This window comes from Euprymna scolopes, chromosome 32 (genome assembly GCF_053919585.1).
Source record: "Euprymna scolopes isolate OS-2025 chromosome 32, ASM5391958v1, whole genome shotgun sequence".
NCBI classification, from domain to species: domain Eukaryota; kingdom Metazoa; phylum Mollusca; class Cephalopoda; order Sepiida; family Sepiolidae; genus Euprymna; species Euprymna scolopes.
In genome coordinates, this window is record NC_136513.1 from 50,297,272 (window position 1) to 50,314,555 (window position 17,284).

General features: G+C 31.6%; 1 protein-coding gene across 28 annotated transcripts in view; it reads right to left on the reverse strand.

The window, feature by feature from the left end:
* Window positions 1-17,284, reverse strand: part of LOC145256347 (spectrin beta chain-like) — a 648,628-nt gene that overhangs the window by 99,228 nt on the left and 532,116 nt on the right. For all 28 annotated transcript variants that reach the window (XM_080115149.1, XM_080115145.1, XM_080115140.1 and 25 more), the window contains 9 exons: window positions 13,372-13,484; window positions 11,202-11,389; window positions 10,255-10,437; window positions 9,138-9,395; window positions 5,865-6,003; window positions 4,660-4,825; window positions 3,117-3,364; window positions 1,927-2,127; window positions 403-519 (listed from right to left, as the gene is read on the reverse strand). In XM_080115149.1, the coding sequence (XP_079971275.1) occupies window positions 403-519; window positions 1,927-2,127; window positions 3,117-3,364; window positions 4,660-4,825; window positions 5,865-6,003; window positions 9,138-9,395; window positions 10,255-10,437; window positions 11,202-11,389; window positions 13,372-13,484 (1,613 nt within the window). The remainder of the gene's footprint in view (window positions 1-402; window positions 520-1,926; window positions 2,128-3,116; window positions 3,365-4,659; window positions 4,826-5,864; window positions 6,004-9,137; window positions 9,396-10,254; window positions 10,438-11,201; window positions 11,390-13,371; window positions 13,485-17,284) is intronic.

A 17,284-nucleotide genomic window follows, 5' to 3' on the forward strand; every position in this document is an offset into this window, starting at 1 on the left:
AATCTCAATAACTTTTGTTTATTGGAGAAGCTGTGTTAGACACCTGCAACTTTATAATAGAAAAGTAGAGGGAAATTAAAAAGTAGATGCCAATCAACAATTTATTAGCTTTATTAATCAAAATAGATGCAAGGTGATTGTCATAGTGAAATGATTATTTAAATATTTGAGGGTTATGTTGGTCATGACAATATTGCAGAATCCTCATTTGGAATATAATGGGAAGCACTCTTATTAAGAAAGTTATTTCCCGTGACGAGAACTACATATCTGTATTGGCCCAGTCGTATGTTCTAAAATATCTTCTTTCCAAGTTTTTTTTGTTTTGTAAAAATTGAAAGTTACCTGCAGTAAACAAATGAGTAAAATAGCAAAACAAAAATTATAAATTATTTTATTTACCTTGTGTTTCTTGAGCAAAGATTGTACACTGGCTTCATCACGTCCAACATCTTCACTGGAAACAATACGGAATGTATCCAACATCCAGATGTCAATGTCATCAGCATCTGCAAAGAACTGAAAAGAAAAAAAAGGAAAAAACTTTTTTGTTAGCATTTCAAATCTACAATCTTTAAATTATATCACATCATAAACAAAAATATCTGTATCGCAATTGATAAATTTGAGTTTTATAATATATATCAAACAAAAATTTATAAATTATGTCGCATTATAAAAGCAAAAATTTATAAATCATATTACATTATAAAATTCAAACTTATAAATCATACATTTTAAAAGTGAAACACTAATTCATTAATATAGTCAGCAAAAGAAGTACTGAACATAAAAATTTTTCTGATATATTCTATACAAGATGAGATAACAAACTTTTATTATCTTATGAATAGTTACAATTTTATAGTGCAAAAGTTTTATCTTTTAAAAGGAAAGCATTTGGTTATAGTCAGCTAACATACTTCCTAACATCCAGCATGGCTGCTACCAGAAGTGGTGACAAAGCAATTCTTTTGCTTTTTTTCTCTCACACTTTATATCTCCCTTATCTACTCTTTCTTTATTACGTTTTTCCAATCGTCCTTTTTTATTTAATAATTATTGAAAACACTTCAAAATTTATTTGAACGATTTTGGGAATATTATGTATTTGGATAGGTTTTTTTTTTTTTTTTATGTCTGAAATTTTTTATTTTGATTTCAATAATTTCATTTATTTTGATTTCAATATTTTTTTTTTTACTTTCATAAACATGAATTTATATACATTCAAATAAAAAACTTTTTAAGATAAAAAAAAACATTTTTATAATTTCATACACATATTTCTTATTAAATTTAAAATAAAAACTTATTTTTTATTTTTGTTATTAAAAGTACAAGTAAAGACTAATGGTGTTATTTTTATCTTTTTATAATTTTGTTAATTTTTATTGTTATTTTTATCTTTTTTATAATTTTGTTAATTTTTATTGTTATTTTTATCTTTTTATAATTTTAATTTTATTGTTATTTTTATCTTTTTATAATTTTGTTAATTTTATTGTTATTTTTATCTGCATAATTTTGTTATTTTTTGTTATTTTTATCTTTTTATAATATTGTTATTTTTATCTGCATAATTTTGTTAATTTTTATTGTTATTTTTATCTGCAAAATTTTGTTAATTTTTATTGTTATTTTTATCTGCATAATTTTGTTAATTTTTATTATTTTTATCTGCATAATTTTGTTAATTTTTATTGTATAGTTTTTAATAACGTCCTTTTGTATTTTATTTCAATAAAGCACTTCACAATAGAAATACTGAACAATAAAAATGAAGGAATGATTTATCTTGTCACCAGTTCCGGTAGCAGCTATGCCAGAAGTTGGGAAATACATTAGCTGACTATCACCAAGCATTTATATCAATCCAGAGAGGATTTGGAATCGCCAAAAGAAAGACTGAATCTCTGAACGTACCTGATAGTAATCAACCGCTTCATTGAGTCTGCGTTTGCGGTAGGCTGCCAGGTCAATCAAACTCTCCCACTGCTGGTTGATCTCATCTATGCGCTCTTGGATCTTGTCTGCACCGAAATTACCGGCAGAAATGAGATCATTGCCAACTTGGATGACTGACTGCAGGTGGGAATGTCTGGCTGTCATTTCATCCTCCAGTGCCTGCAAGAATATTAAGGGGTAAAAACGTTTAGCAAGGCAAACAATTTTTAACTTTTTTTATACTGCCTGGATATGCAGACATAAGACATGAAAAGATTTTATAGAATAAAAATTCTAAATTTGAAAAAGTAAAAGTTAAAAAAAAAAAAAAAAAAAAAAAAAAAAAAGAAATATTTGTTTTCTTTTCATGTGAAAATGTTAAAAAAATAAAAAAATGCATTTTTTTTTTAAAGAAAAAGTCTAAAGTATGCTGCAGAGTCAATCATCGTCAAAGATTTACAGTATTATTTGGATTATTCGGATTACTGTTCTCATCTTGAGTGCTATTTTTATGTTTCAGTAGATGTAACCTGTGACTTTCTTCAGGTCAGAAACTCAAGAATCTGCACAGAATTTTCAATGGAACCATTTATTTAATCCACGGGGATAGTATGCTCTCGTTCCATTAGCCATGACTAGGTAGAAGTCCTAAGTAATTCACAATTATATTTTTTAATGTTACCCTCACTGGGGATTGAATCTTCAACCCTCAGAAGAATGTAACTTTACAACTGAATTAAACCAAGTACTTTATCCATTCTGCAAGGATCTGTGATGCAGTGAATCAAATAAAATAGTGAGGAAAATTCAGTTGTAAGTTACACCTTTCTGGAGATTGAAGGGTCGATAAAGAATATGAATAATCAACCCTCATTTGAAAAATGCAGAAAGGTTCCCCAGCAAGCTCAACCATCCTCATTGGCCACGTTTCATAACGATAGAGGAGGATCAACCAGACGATAGATTGATAAACATGCCCTTTAGTTGATATTGAAATCAACTGATGACACAACAGGTGAATTGTCTTTGATTGCATCAACTTTTTCATCAAACAAATGTTGGGTTTACTTTGAAAATGGTTCAGCTACTGTAATTATCACAATGATTTAGAATATTGAAATAAATTTAAATGATATAAAAAACCTAACAACGTTAATAACGATGATTACCTTATGTTTGTTGAGTAGGAGGTGCACACTGGTCAAGTCGTGTCCAAGGTCTGGAGAGGACATCAACTGTTCTTTTTCTTTCACCCAACCCTCCTCGTCGGCCATGTCCCAGTAGAACTGCCACAGTTTACGGGATTCTTCAAGGCGAGCCCTACGGTCCGATGACAGTTGGTTCAATTCAGTAAAGGCTGTCTCCAGAGTGGACATACGCTCCAGTATAACTTCAGGCTTGCATGGTTGATATTCAGCTTTTAAATTAAAATAAATTGAGAATAAATAAAGAGAAATAAATAAATAAAAATAAAAAGAAAAAAGTAAAAAAAATTAAAATATGATTGTTGTGATGGGCTGATACCATGAAGCCAATAATTTCAATGTCTTTCCTCATCCGTCCAACTAAGGTAGCTTAAATCTAACTTCCCAGGTCTCTTACCATATCTGAGAGTGGCAAGAAGATCTTTCTCTTCCGATTAGATCGAACCAGTTCTTTTTGCTAAATGAGACCAACATACATTTAGACTACTGACACCTGTGCATGTTGGTTATCTTTTGTTTCCTAAAACAATGGCTGCAGAGTCTCAAACTTCAATTATTTTTAACGTTCCAGCTTAAGAAATATTCTTTCACGATTAATAGTTTATAATTGTGAAAGTGACAGGAAAGTTATATTCACAGACATGTGGATTAAAATGATGAAAGAAAGTCAACAGATAATTGCAACGTGTGAAATTTTACTAAGACAAAAAATATACATTCACAATGTTTTACAAGAACAAATGTCACAAAGTTCATCTTTTGTCTTAGGCATAAAACTCAACTTGTTTTATTGGGGGGAGGCTGATATGATGGTCACGCAATTAATTAACTTTTGGATTTATCCTATGCTAGATACGCTCATCAAAATATTCACTCGATGGGTTGCTCCTACTTAAATAATGCCCAATTTGATTTTCACAAAATGGAAAAAATAAAAAAAATTGTCTCATGAGGGCCAATATTTACAATACATTTAAAAAACATAGAAAATTAAAAATATAGGTTAATAAAGCCCTCCAAACCCACTGCTAAGTGATGAACAACACAGCGTTTTTTATATAACCAGAAAACAATTAGATCAGTCTCTAAATGGGAGTTGGAGCAAAGTAGAATTTAAAAACTAAAGCAGATTAGAATGAGATGAGGGAATGGATGGTATCCTCCTTCAAGATACAAACAATTGTTTAGGGGTGACTGGGGACAAAATGTGTACAGTGGGCATAGTGATGAATTTACTCTGGCTTGCAACTATACAATCTCAATATAAACACTTATTAAACATATTAGAAATTAAAATCAAAGTGGATCATTAAAGTTGATCCTTTTGTTCTTGTGATCTACATGCACTTTTGTCGAGAGTGGACGGTGTCAGCCTGTGACTTATCTAAAGATTAAAGAAGGCTGGAAGAATGTTGAATATTATCAAGCAAAACGATTAGATACATATTTTGGCAGACTATGAAATGATGCGACAAGAGAGACTGGATACAAAAATGCTTCTACTTACATCCAACGTCGACAAAGTTGCCCTCAGCAAATCTACGGGCTTGAGCGTTAACGGTCTTTACTCGATCACCGACAACGTTGATGTCAGCTTCCAGCATGCTGTGTTTTTGAAGCAAATCTTCCACTCCCATTAAGTGTTTGCCATAATCCTCTGACATGAGACGAGCCTGAAAACAATTTCAAAATACTTTCATGATTAAAAATGCCTCCTAAAAAAAGAATTCAAATTACAATATGACATTTTTATGTGCAATAATAAGTTAATCAAGTAAAACTCGACTTTTCACTAACAAAACAAATTAAGTTGACCCCCTTTTTTCTCAGTGTTTGTGCATCATAAACATACCTAGAAAATAAATCTAATGGATTTTAAGTAAAAACACTCGCACATATTTACATGTCATGTTAAACCTAGTAAAATTTTTTAAAAATTACAAAAAATGATTGCTAGCACTATTTTTTTTTTTTTTTTTTTTTTTTTTTTACAAAAAACAACTATTCTCAATCTGTCATTTTCTAATTTAAAATAGAATTTATCTGAAACAAGGGAGATAAATCAGTTGTTCATATAGAAGAAACTTTTGTATTTTAACAAAAAAAAGAAATCACACCAAATAGCAATTTTTTAAATAACAAAAATTATAAAAAATGTAATAGATCACATTATATATATATATATATATATATATATATATATATATATATATATTAGTGATTGTTGAATAAACTTATTTGGTTCAATTGATTAACTGCAGCTACCTCCACTGGATTCCGAGAACTCTTTAAAATTAACAAATACAATAAAACTGCATCATTCAATAAATTTCATTTTTTCTTGTCATTATTTTTCTACTTGATTAGTCGTCATAATTTTTACAAATTTCCGCATGACACGTATGTACTTATACATTTTTCATATAATGCATAATTGTAACTTTTTAGAAATTCACTTATAATACACAAGCACCTGTTTTGTTTCATTTAATCTTAGTTAGGTAATTTTACTTGTTACTAGACAAAGAAGAAGAAAGTACAATTGCCAATTCTATATGATACCTGAACAGAATTTATGCGCAAATATTCGATGTAATCAGTAAAAGTATACAAATTAAGTAAAATTTTGTACAAAGTTTTAGTATCATAAATTTTATTCATTCAGATCTTGAACAAAAAAGTGGAGAAGGGTTAGGGTTTGAACGCACATACCTTAATTTCTTCCATCCAATCCAGGATATACAACATTTCTTGGAAGATCTTTTGGAGATTAAGGGAAAGCTCCAGTCTCATACGCCTTGCGCGTAGCAGTTCCAAAAGATAATTCCAAAGACACAGAACATTGTCTCTCCTGAAGAAAAAAAAGGAGAAAAAAATGTTTTCAAGTAAAATATGTATAAAAACGTCCAAATATTTCCAGGTTGGTTAATGAAAAATTGTAAAAAAAAAAAAAAAAAATTTTTTTAAATGTCGGAATTACTTCCTCTTTAATGACAAAACATTTTGATAAGTGGGAGTTGGCTTGAATATACAACATACATTTTGATGGTTCTATATTTTATGACACAAACATTGAATTTCAATTAAAACAAATGGTACCTACATAATTGCAATGTCGTAAATAGTAACATTTCTAAAAATTATGGAAATGATAGGGTGGAAAAATATTATTAATGAAAAATTGTTTTCGATAAAGTTTATATGGGGAATAAAATTTGTCCGACATTTTGAATTACGTTCATCATGTCACGTAAGCAACAGAATTTAATTATCTCCCTTGTCAACTTATCTTTTTGTAAGCATAATACAGTGATTTCACAAATTTCTTTTTTCATTAATAATTATTTGTCTACCTATCATTTTTTCTAATTTTTGGATATGTCATTATTTGAGATCTGACAATTACATAGGTACAATTTGTTTCACTTTAAATCAATATATTTCTGTTATTATAATATAGAAGTGCCCACATTTTTAATATTCCTTTAAGCAGTGGAATTTACCGTCCAGAACATTTTCAAAAACTAAAGGAATTGTGGGTCTTGTCCAGAATTCCCTCTATATTAAAATCAAAAATAAAGAAAAATCTGTATGATGTACGTACCCTTGACAAAACGAAAATGTTATATTCCAAAAATCATGTAGTTTTATTTTTAGAAAGAAAATGAATGCAAATTTGTAAGTATTACAATATAAATCTAATAAGTAGGAATTATTGACTTAATTTTTGTCTCTTGACATTTTTTTCAATATGGCAAGTGAATCACTCCTCAAATACTCATAAAATTTAATTTTCTTAAAAAAAAAAATCCTCCTTCAATTTATGTGATTTTTCAGAATATGATATTTGCATTTCACAATGGGTATGTAGATATTATAATACATATTATAATTTTTTTTTTTTTTTGTTTGAATATGGAGGAATTCTGGACAAGAACAAAAATTGTTTAAGCAGGTTAAAAAGAGCTGGAAGAATAACAGAGTACTAAGTAAAATGAATTTACAGATTACGGCATAATCACGTTGACACACCGGTTCCCACTGGATAAGCAACGCCGAACCTGGTCAGTACTAAATGGGTGACCATTTGGGGCTTCCAGGTGTTGTATGTGCTCTCTGCTTATCTCGGCATTGTTTCCAGTCATGCTGGACTTCTTATTGCTACCAGACTCAAACGGTGCCAATTCAGGAGAAGTGTAGTTGAGGATTACACAACACTTACCTCAAAATTACACACACAGCTGCCCCTACAAGAGGTATCCTTTGTCTTGAATTTACAAGGACAGTTTGGAGGCATGTTTGATCTGTGCATCGATTTTTTTTTCTTTCTTAAATGGAAATGAGATTGACTAAAATAAGAGGATCGTCAGAGGCTTAATAAATAAGTATTTCTCAGTTTGGTTCATTCAAGATGATAGAAATTAAAACTTTTTTATTTAAAACTTTTAAAATGTCTTCCTTGTCTAAAAACACCCGTCTAGCTGAATCCACTGTGAAAAATTTCCCCCACTCTAATCTGTGCCGAAATCAAAACGCGGATTCCATGAACAAAGCTTCTTTCTTAGAACTGCACGCCTGTGGAACTCTGTTCCGTCTGCCTGCTTCCCACCGGACTACAACTTGGATGTCTTCAAGTCCAATGTTAACAAATTCCTAATGAACCGCCCCCTTAAGTAAACACTTCATCAAATCTCCACACTAACATACTGTACTTGCAATAACCCTTATCCCTGAGTGGCTTCCGGGCCTTGATAAGTGGTGATCACTGTGTAAAAAAAAAAAAGCTAAGCAACGGTTAGACAATCCACAAGTCTAACCTCTCCTGAATTGGTATTGCTAGAGTCAAGTAGCAAGTAGAAGTCCAGGACGACTGGAAACAATATTAGTGTTTTGTATGACTTGACCGAAAATTGAACTCTAGTCTCCTGACCCATTAATGAAAACTCTTGTCATTATGCAAAATGCGTTAGTAAAAGCAGAGAAAAACTGATGTTATTCCAGTTTGCCTTCTCCTAGGTTAGTTGCACAACTGAGACTCATCATCGTATCAGGTGGGTTGCTTGGATCAAATGGACTCTTTCCCTCCATAAATCTCTTTCATGGCTTTAGGAAAATCTTCAAGTTGTAACCCAGTGTCTTCTGTCAATTTTGTGTACGTCTTGACAAGTCTTATTTTTGCAGTTCTGTATTTAGGATCCCACAGTACCACATCACTGATGAGCTCATTTTTTCTTCTATAGCAATGTCCGGCATATCATATTCTTCTTTCTCTTAATACTGAAGAGATCCTGGGCAACCGACCATACAGATGGCTAATGGTTGGGTGTGTTTTCCAGTGCAAGTTCAACACTGCTCGAAGCATTCTAGTGCAAGTTTCATCTAGCTTATCTTAGCAAGTTTAGTCTATCTTTAATAAAATAAAAAGGATTAATCATAGTCGATGGCAAATCGAAAGCATTTTTTCACACAAATATAGGGGAGAGCATCACTCTCTTCCATGGATTGCTCTACTTACTCTTGATCCACACCTTATAATGCCGAGTGTTTAAGCAACGAGACATCAAGTACCATTTTTTGAGTATGATTCAACAGAGGGTCGAATCCTAGTCTCCTGGCTCATTAATGAAAACTCTTACCATTATGAAAAAGGTATGATGAAAACAGAAAAATTGGTGTTATTTCAGAGTTTTCCTTCTCCTAGGTTAGTTGTAAAATCAAGAGTCTAGTCAACTCAACTATTAAATTTATCGCTGGAGAGGTTATGTAATTTCATCCTTTTCCTCAAGCGAAAGTGATACAGTAGTCCGACAGAACTAACCCAGCACACCGAGCCCACAATCAGCACTTGTAACCATGAATAATATCATGACGCACTTCTTTTTAAGTAAACTAGTTTATTCCTTGTTTAAGTCAAAAAACATTTTCTCAAAATATGAAATTTGAGAGGAAGCTTAATCCTCGCCAAAAACGTAAATGATTTCTTACCTAACAATAATCCTGGAAATGTCATGGTAATCTTCTTGTTGTAGTTCATTGGATACTGCGATGACAGCTTGTACACGTTCTTCATAGGCGTTAATATCAGTTTCAATGGCTTCGTGTTTTTTGGTAGCAGCCTCCACTGCAGCAAGGTCATAGCCGAAATTGTCCTGGGACACAAGCCTCTGGTTTTCACTGAGCCAAGTCTCACGCATGCCAGCCTTGCGATTAAACCTCGCAGCCAACTGCTCCAGCTTTTCTTGTCTGTAAACGAAGAAATTGAAACAAATCATAAACCTGCAAAATGCTAAATGCGAACACGATTGCAACACAGATATTTATCTACATACAAAAGTGTTGAAAAACTCTTCTGTTAATTTAATTTTATTATTATTAAGCAGGGTTATCTGGCATTAGTCGGCATCATTTCTTTACATCATTTAATTTTATAACTCATCAATTTCGAGGTGGGTGCTCGTTTCTTATCAAAGTCCAGGTTACCACTGGAGCTAGTTTAAAGTTAAAAACCAAAAAAGGTGACAAAACCAAAACATTAAAACACATTTTTTAATCTGTTTTTTTTTTTATTGGATTCTTGTTGTCCTTTAGCAATATGTAAAATTAACATTTTTCTATTCAAATAGTAATAACTCTCTTCATCATATAATAATTTACCATCGTAAGTTAATTATGCCACCCCCTCAATATTGTAGTGCCACATCGACTAGCACCAAAGTAAATAGTCATGAAGTATCAAGGTGGATCATAAGATTGAGGAGAAAAAAAAACTAGATCTCTACTGGTTAAGTGTAAAGAAGATTGGGATCTTGGGGAGGCTTGTTGCCACTCAAATTCTAGTGAAGACCAATGGCTGTTGTAAAGAAAAAGTCAATGACAAACAGCTGTTGCAATAACACAAATTCATTTGCAAAGGTTACGAAAAAAGTGAAAAGTATTAAAAATCTGGGGAGATTTGTCATCCAGACTCCAGCAAAAAACCGCCAATTGTTAGTGAGTAATCTTTGATGATGGCCTGTATTAGAACTCATAGTGAGTACAAATAAATTAAAGCCTTCTGATCTGTTTAAAAAAAAAATAAAAAAATAAAAACGGGTAAACATACCGGATAAGTTCTTCTCGCAAAGCCAGTTCTCTCTCGTGCTCGGCTTTCTCCAGCTTGTCCCAAGCTTTGTTGATATCAGATATCAATTTACCTTCCCTGGGGAGGTAGGGTCTCTGGTTGTTGGCCCTCATTTTACTTTGAAGGGTAAACAGAAGGACTTCGAGGTTACCTTTCTCGACAAACCTGAAAAGACAAAAAATAATGCAAATTTCTTTAAAGATAGAAAAAAAAAAAGGAATCAACAAAAAAAAATTATTTGCTCTCCAAAATGTGTTTAAAAATATGGGGAAAAAAAATTTTTGTTTTTATTTCGTCAGATTCGTAATTTTTTAAACTAAATAACCTGATAGTTAAACAACAAATATTCAGAACAATAAGTTGTAATTATCTCCCTTGAATAGAATTTTCATTAAAAAATAAAAGGATAATTTTCTCAATTCTTTTGTAAATAATTGCAATGACTAAGTCAAATTTAAATACAATTCGAAACAGAAAGTAAGTTGAGCAGACCAAATTATAAGGTTGCCTGATAGCTTTTACCCAAGTTAAAAAATTTTTTTTTTAAATACTTGTTCGAATTTCTGACAGTAGAAAATGAACGTTGAGTTTGCTTTCTATAATTCTTAACTCTCGCAGTCATCTTATTTTGTCTTTTAGTCATCATATTTCAAGAGCAATATTTCTGACAAAGGAGAAAGAATTGCTGTTTTGTGTTGACAGTTATTTTAAGTGAATTGTATGTGGAGAGTTTCAATCCTCTCCTAGTATTCATCATCATTCAACAGTTAACCTATTCTTCTCATTAATCCTGAAGTGTTTTGTTAAACCTTGGTAAGTGACAGGTCATTCATGAAAAGAAAAATAACACAAAAACAAGTTTGCACAAGATAAATTTAGAATTATGACTGGCACAAGGTTATGAGGAAGAGTTTTTCATGTCAACTTACTTTGGTGGTTTTTCTACAGTTCGGTAGGTGTTAAATCCTGTCAGTTGTTCCTGCACTCCAGTTAAAGAGTTGGCGAATTTCCTATCATTCAGAATAACAATTGTCTGTTCGATCCATTCTAAGAGATCTGACGTGAGAGTTTCGTACTCTTCGATCATCTTCTCGGTGTCAATCGCATTGTCAATTACCTTGAAAGAACAACAACAAAGTTCATATTTAGAATATATTCAAAGTCTTTTTTTTGTAGTTTTTTAAACTTGTTTACTTAAGATATAAATTCATGTCATTTATTATTTATGCTTGTGACGTTAAAAATGATGGCAGAATTTTAGTATTTCTTCTAAACCTTTAATCACTTGATAAAAAAAAAAAAAAAAGCGTTTTATTTACAAACAAAATGGAATACTTTGTTCTTTTGACATTATTCAATAAAAATTTCCAAGTTTGACGAGAAGGTAAAACCCATCAAAAAAGATGCAGGGGAACATAAATTAGTTTCAAATTATAAATCAACAATTCCATTAATGTAAATATATTTAACATAAATGCTGATTGTTTATAACTTTCATATTTCAAAAGCAAAAACAGGAAATCATTGCTACCAAGGGGAGATTACACTTTTGACAATATTTTCAAAAAACACTAGATTTTGTTTGTTTTTTTAATCCAGTATAACAATGGAAATTTGGAATTTGCAAGCAGAAAATATATAAAATGACAATTACTAGTCAACCCCGAACCTCAATCGATGTAGGGTATGTTCACCTGTTTTATAGTTTTTTTTTAAATAATTTACACAATATTTTTTACTCAATACTTAAAATGGAAGTTAATATAAAATTTAGCGAAAAATATATTTTTTTAAATATTTGACTTAAAAATTAGACTCAATACAATTTTATTTTAAAGTTTAATTTTTTTCATTTACAGGTAAATACAATATATTTAAATTAAATAAGATTTTTTTTGTCGTTGTGTCAGGTCACATTTCTCGCATCTCCCATATGACCAATTACTGCAAAATATATAGTTCAGATTTTTTTTCTTTCTGAACTCAATTTATATAGCAAAACCGAATTCAGCACAGTGTGATCACTTATCACATCTTGTACGGCTGAAGTCAACACAAGAAAAGGAAAAAGAGGTTGCCTTAGTTCTCAGACATGACAGCAGAGTAACACGTCATAATCCCACGACGTCTCACACTAACACTGCATAAAAACAATATATATATATATCTTTAATCTTCACAAAGAAGAATATTTATTATATTTTTACATAACATTCTTATTCCTCTTACACGCACAATTTTTAATCTAGGATTACACCCAGTTAGCATAAAGGGGTTCTATTGTAATAACAATCTAAATTATTATGTGGGTTTTTTTTTGTTGTACACATTATTATCTAACATTAACTAAAAGTTGTTCAATCAATAAAAGTATATCTTTCTAAATCAGAATGAGATAAAATAACTTGCAAGATTTCTGTTCTGTGCATTATCCAAAGATGAAATAATGTTGAAGAATTTTATTTGTGCCCAACACATACTTAAATGTAAATGGTTTCTTCGTCTTCGCTCATCCTGTCGTCAGACTGACCATGGTCAACACAAAAGACGTGGCAATCAACTCTCACCATTCTGATTTCTTCAGAGTTGCTCAACTGTAAGCATTTCTCACTGTCCCTTGCAGGATTGTCGTGGCCAACTCTGCTGTGATATGCGATATATCATTTTTTCATACAGGTCAAACTGCTTGCCATATCTTGTTCGACACTTTCTCACTAGAGATAGATAGGAGTTTTTAAAAGCAACACATCTGTGACTTGTGACCTCTATCTACCTTTCTACATGTGTTTTAGGGTTCATGATTAAAAGACCAACAAAAACATAAAGATGACAAGAGTTCACATGAGTTTGATGTTGGTTTTAAGATTTCTATCATTCAGTCTTTGGTATGTGCGTTGTAACGAGTTTTATGCTGGTGATTTTACAATCTTTGCAATGAGACATCACTATCCAATGAGCCATCTACAAAGGGTTACTGACAAAGATGAATAATTGTTTCTAACAGACAATCCATGGGGATCAAAAAATGTTCCATGCTATACTACAGAAAACCCAAGTTACATATCAATAATTAAAAGCACATTTTTTTTTTTTACTTACTCTTCCAATACGTTTGCCTTGCACGGATTCTGCCTTCATTCGTGAGAAGTAGTGATAGTAAGTCACCACGTATGTGATGATGGACTTCTCGTCGGGGATTTCAACATTGACATCTGAAAGATTTGGGGAAAAAATACAGTGAGTATGAGTTTTTAGTGATTGCATTAAACTGATTCTAATTGATGCTTAACTCGATAAGCTCTTTCAACTGAATGTTAACAAGTGTAGAAAATAGTTTATACATTTTATCATCCACAAGGGTTAAGGGGGGTTATGCAAGTTGGTTCTACTGAAAAGAAAAAAATCAAGGCAGCAGATCATATCCACACACAAAGAAATCCTTACAAATTTATGATCATTAAAATGAGTTTATTAGAGATCTGATCGTTGGAAGCCCATTAGAATCACATACGCTTTTATACAGTTGAATATAACTTCAAAATGAATTTAACTGTATAAAGATGTATGAATTAATACGCCTCTGACAACCATATTTACCTCAAAACTAACAGGGCTACATTGTGTCCTTCAGGATTGTAATTTTTAAGTTACAGAAAAAAATAATTAAAAATGAAGCTAAAAAATCTGTTTGTAATTTGAAATGTCCAAGTTCATTTTGGGAACAAAATCAAAATGATTGTAATTTGAAATGTCCAAGTTCATTTTGGGAAAAAAATCAAAATGATTGTAATTTGAAATGTCCAAGTTCATTTTGGGAACAAAATCAAAATAAAGGCAATAAAAGAGAAAAAAAAATAAGAACAAATAAAAAATTTCTGTTCCCTCTTTTTCACCAGTGAATATAAAAAGAAAAACTGCTATAAAATTAGATTTGGGTTTATTAGAACTTCTGTGAGGATAAAAACTCCTCCATCTCCTTTGACTAATTTGATTGGAATAAATATAAAAATTGATGAAACAATTGAAAAATCAAGTTTTTAACAACATGGACAAATATTTAAATGTTTACCATAAATCATTAAAATAAAATAAAATAAATAAATTTCTGTTTTAAAATATAGTGTGTAGTAAAAAAAAAAAAAAAAAAAAATTACTGCTTCAAAAAAGTAGGGGGGGGGGTCATCTTTATTTTATACACATGATTTATACAATTGCCAAATCATGAATTCTCAAATGTTCTGTGTGACGACCATAATGTAGACTATATTTAATTTAGTTGTATGTAAAGTTGGGGTAAAAAAAAAAAAAAAAAAAAAAAAAGCCCGTAGAAGTTCTTTTAAAATTCAGATACTTCAAATTTTGGTGACAAATATTTCTCAGATTTCAGTTTCTTTGGAGTATTTTAAATGGTTTTTAGGAGGCAAAATATAGACACAACTTACCATTTGAATATTTCAGATTTGCATTAAATTTGATCAATAACCATTATATAGAGATTAAGCAAGATTCACAAAATCTTTAATTTCTTCAAGATCCCTTAAGCCTTAACTATTTAGACATTTTTTAGAATCAAAATCATGTAATAGATTTTGATCAAAATCGAAATAAAGGATTCTAGACATAAGGTTTTGTATCATATTTCGATTTTAATCTTCATAAACATGCTGCAAGACTTGTGTTCTAGAATTAATTTTGAATTTATTAATTCAATAAGCTAAACATTTTGCATCTATTTTAATTGTTCTTTTCAAATTCTAACAAACTCATGCAAGTAATTTTTATCTACTGTGCAACTTGCAAAAGTTTGTTAGCATTTTAGAAGGAACGTTCCTAATTACAAGGCATCCAGGGTCGTTTTTTTTATGTTGACCAAATGAAATGGACACTTTTTTTTTTTTTAAATTCCATTTTCCCCCGAAAACAAAGCACAGTGCCACTTTGATGTAGGGGGCTATGATTGGGGGACACTAAGTTGAAGGGATTCTATGTAGGGAGTTGAGCAGCAAGATACCTGCTCACATTAGACTTGATAGAGTTGGAAAAGCAGAATCCTAGAAGGGAATTCCAAAGTCTAGCAGTTCTGAGGAAGAAATTATTAGATTAGAAGGCTTTCTTACATCTAGCAATCTCACCTGTGTAAGGGTGGGATTTAGCTGCTTGTCGAGTTTGTCAGAGGTATTTACGTTGAGGGGGGTACAAGGGCTTGTAGTTCGTCAGAGCATCCACCATTAAAATACTTGTAGAACAAGCAGAGAGATGCAACATTTTGTCGATATGACAGAGGATGAAGTTTAGATGACAGTTCAGGGCCTATCAGGTTGGCGACTCTTGAACCCTGTCGAGGACTAAGACTAGTAGCAAATTGAACAGCCCAAATGTGACAACAATACTCCATACATGGACGAATGGTGGCCTTGTAGAGGTACAGGATATTTTCAGGTGTAAGTAACTTTCTAGCATGGTAGAGAGAGCCCACCTTTCTCGCAACGGCCCTGGCAATTCTCTCAATGTATCTGTTCCAACTTATGTTCTCTGTGAATTTTAAGCCAAGGAGCTTGAAAGAAGTATTTCCAGGTAATGTATCTTTAGCCATAGTTATTGGTGGTTGAGAAGGTTTCTTGTAATTATTGAAGGAAACAAGCTTAGTCTTTGTAGCATTGAATGTGACCATCCATTTTTGTCTCCATTCCACTACAGATTGGAGGTCATCCTCTAGTGTTTCTGTCATTTCCTTAGATATGTGTCCATTTGTTTTCCTCTCGTGACTATTATAGAGTGTGGTGTGATCAGCAAATATACCCATCTCAGAGACAATTTTATCAGGGAGGTCATTTATGAATACGAGGAATAGTAAAGGTCCAAGGATAGACCCGTGAGGTACACCCGCATTTATATCATATTGTTTAGATGTACGACCGTCAAGAAGGACAACCTGGATTCTTCTCTTATTTAAGACTAGCGGGGAGGGAGAGGGGGTACCCGGCGTTGCCCGGCCGGGGAGAGTGGGGGGGGGGGCGGTGGGGTAATCAAAACATAAGCGAAATGAGAGGGGGGGGGTAATCAAAACATAATAAGCGAAGTAAATATTTTTAAATATTAAATTATTAAATATTTTATAAAAAAAATAAAAAAATAATGTAAGGAAAACGAAATGTAATGTTGATGAAATTAAGTGAAATTATTTTTCAGAGACCTTCGTTCCATACAATTGAAACTTTTTTTGATATTTTCATTTTTTAATGTCTTGACTAAACTGTACAAGTACCAAATATTATTTTTCAAAGACCCTAAACTTGATTTTATGTGATTTGAAAAAATTCACCCCCATCGTAGGCAATGTGTGTAAAAATACCATCGTAACGAAAGGGTTAAACACAAATGTCAGAACGTAATTGTGGATGATTTTAGATGCATCAAGTACATCTTTTACTGGATAATTTTTTTAGCATTTTTCGAATTTATATTAATTTTGGCATGACACATAAGTGTAATGTTTTCACCTGAAATGTGTTTTAAAACATCACTAATCTGCACAAGCATCAAAGTTTGCATAAATAATACTATTTCACTTATTTTCATTGCAGTCTCATAAGAAACCTTGAACATCTGATGAGTCATATATGACAAGTTAGAAAGGGAAACCATATTCTTAGATGTTCAACAAAGTTTTATGTTCTAATATTGCATCAGTTTTAATGCATACAGATTAGAAGGTCAAAAAATAGAACCTCTGACTAGTTTTGGTAGAAGGTAATTTTAATAAAACTACTTGAAATGATGCCAGGTTTCAATGGAACTACCATATTTATGTATGTGTAAGAGTAGCAGTATTTCTGCAAAAGGGAATGTTAAATATAGTAAGATGAGGTTTAGCAAAATAAATGATTTATTGGTAGAAGAGACGGGGGAGGGGGCAACATAAACAGGATGAATAAATGATGTTGCTGTTTGCTAAAAAGGAAGCCATTTTGAAACAAGTGTAAAATGGTATGGGAAGGGGAGGATAAGAGTG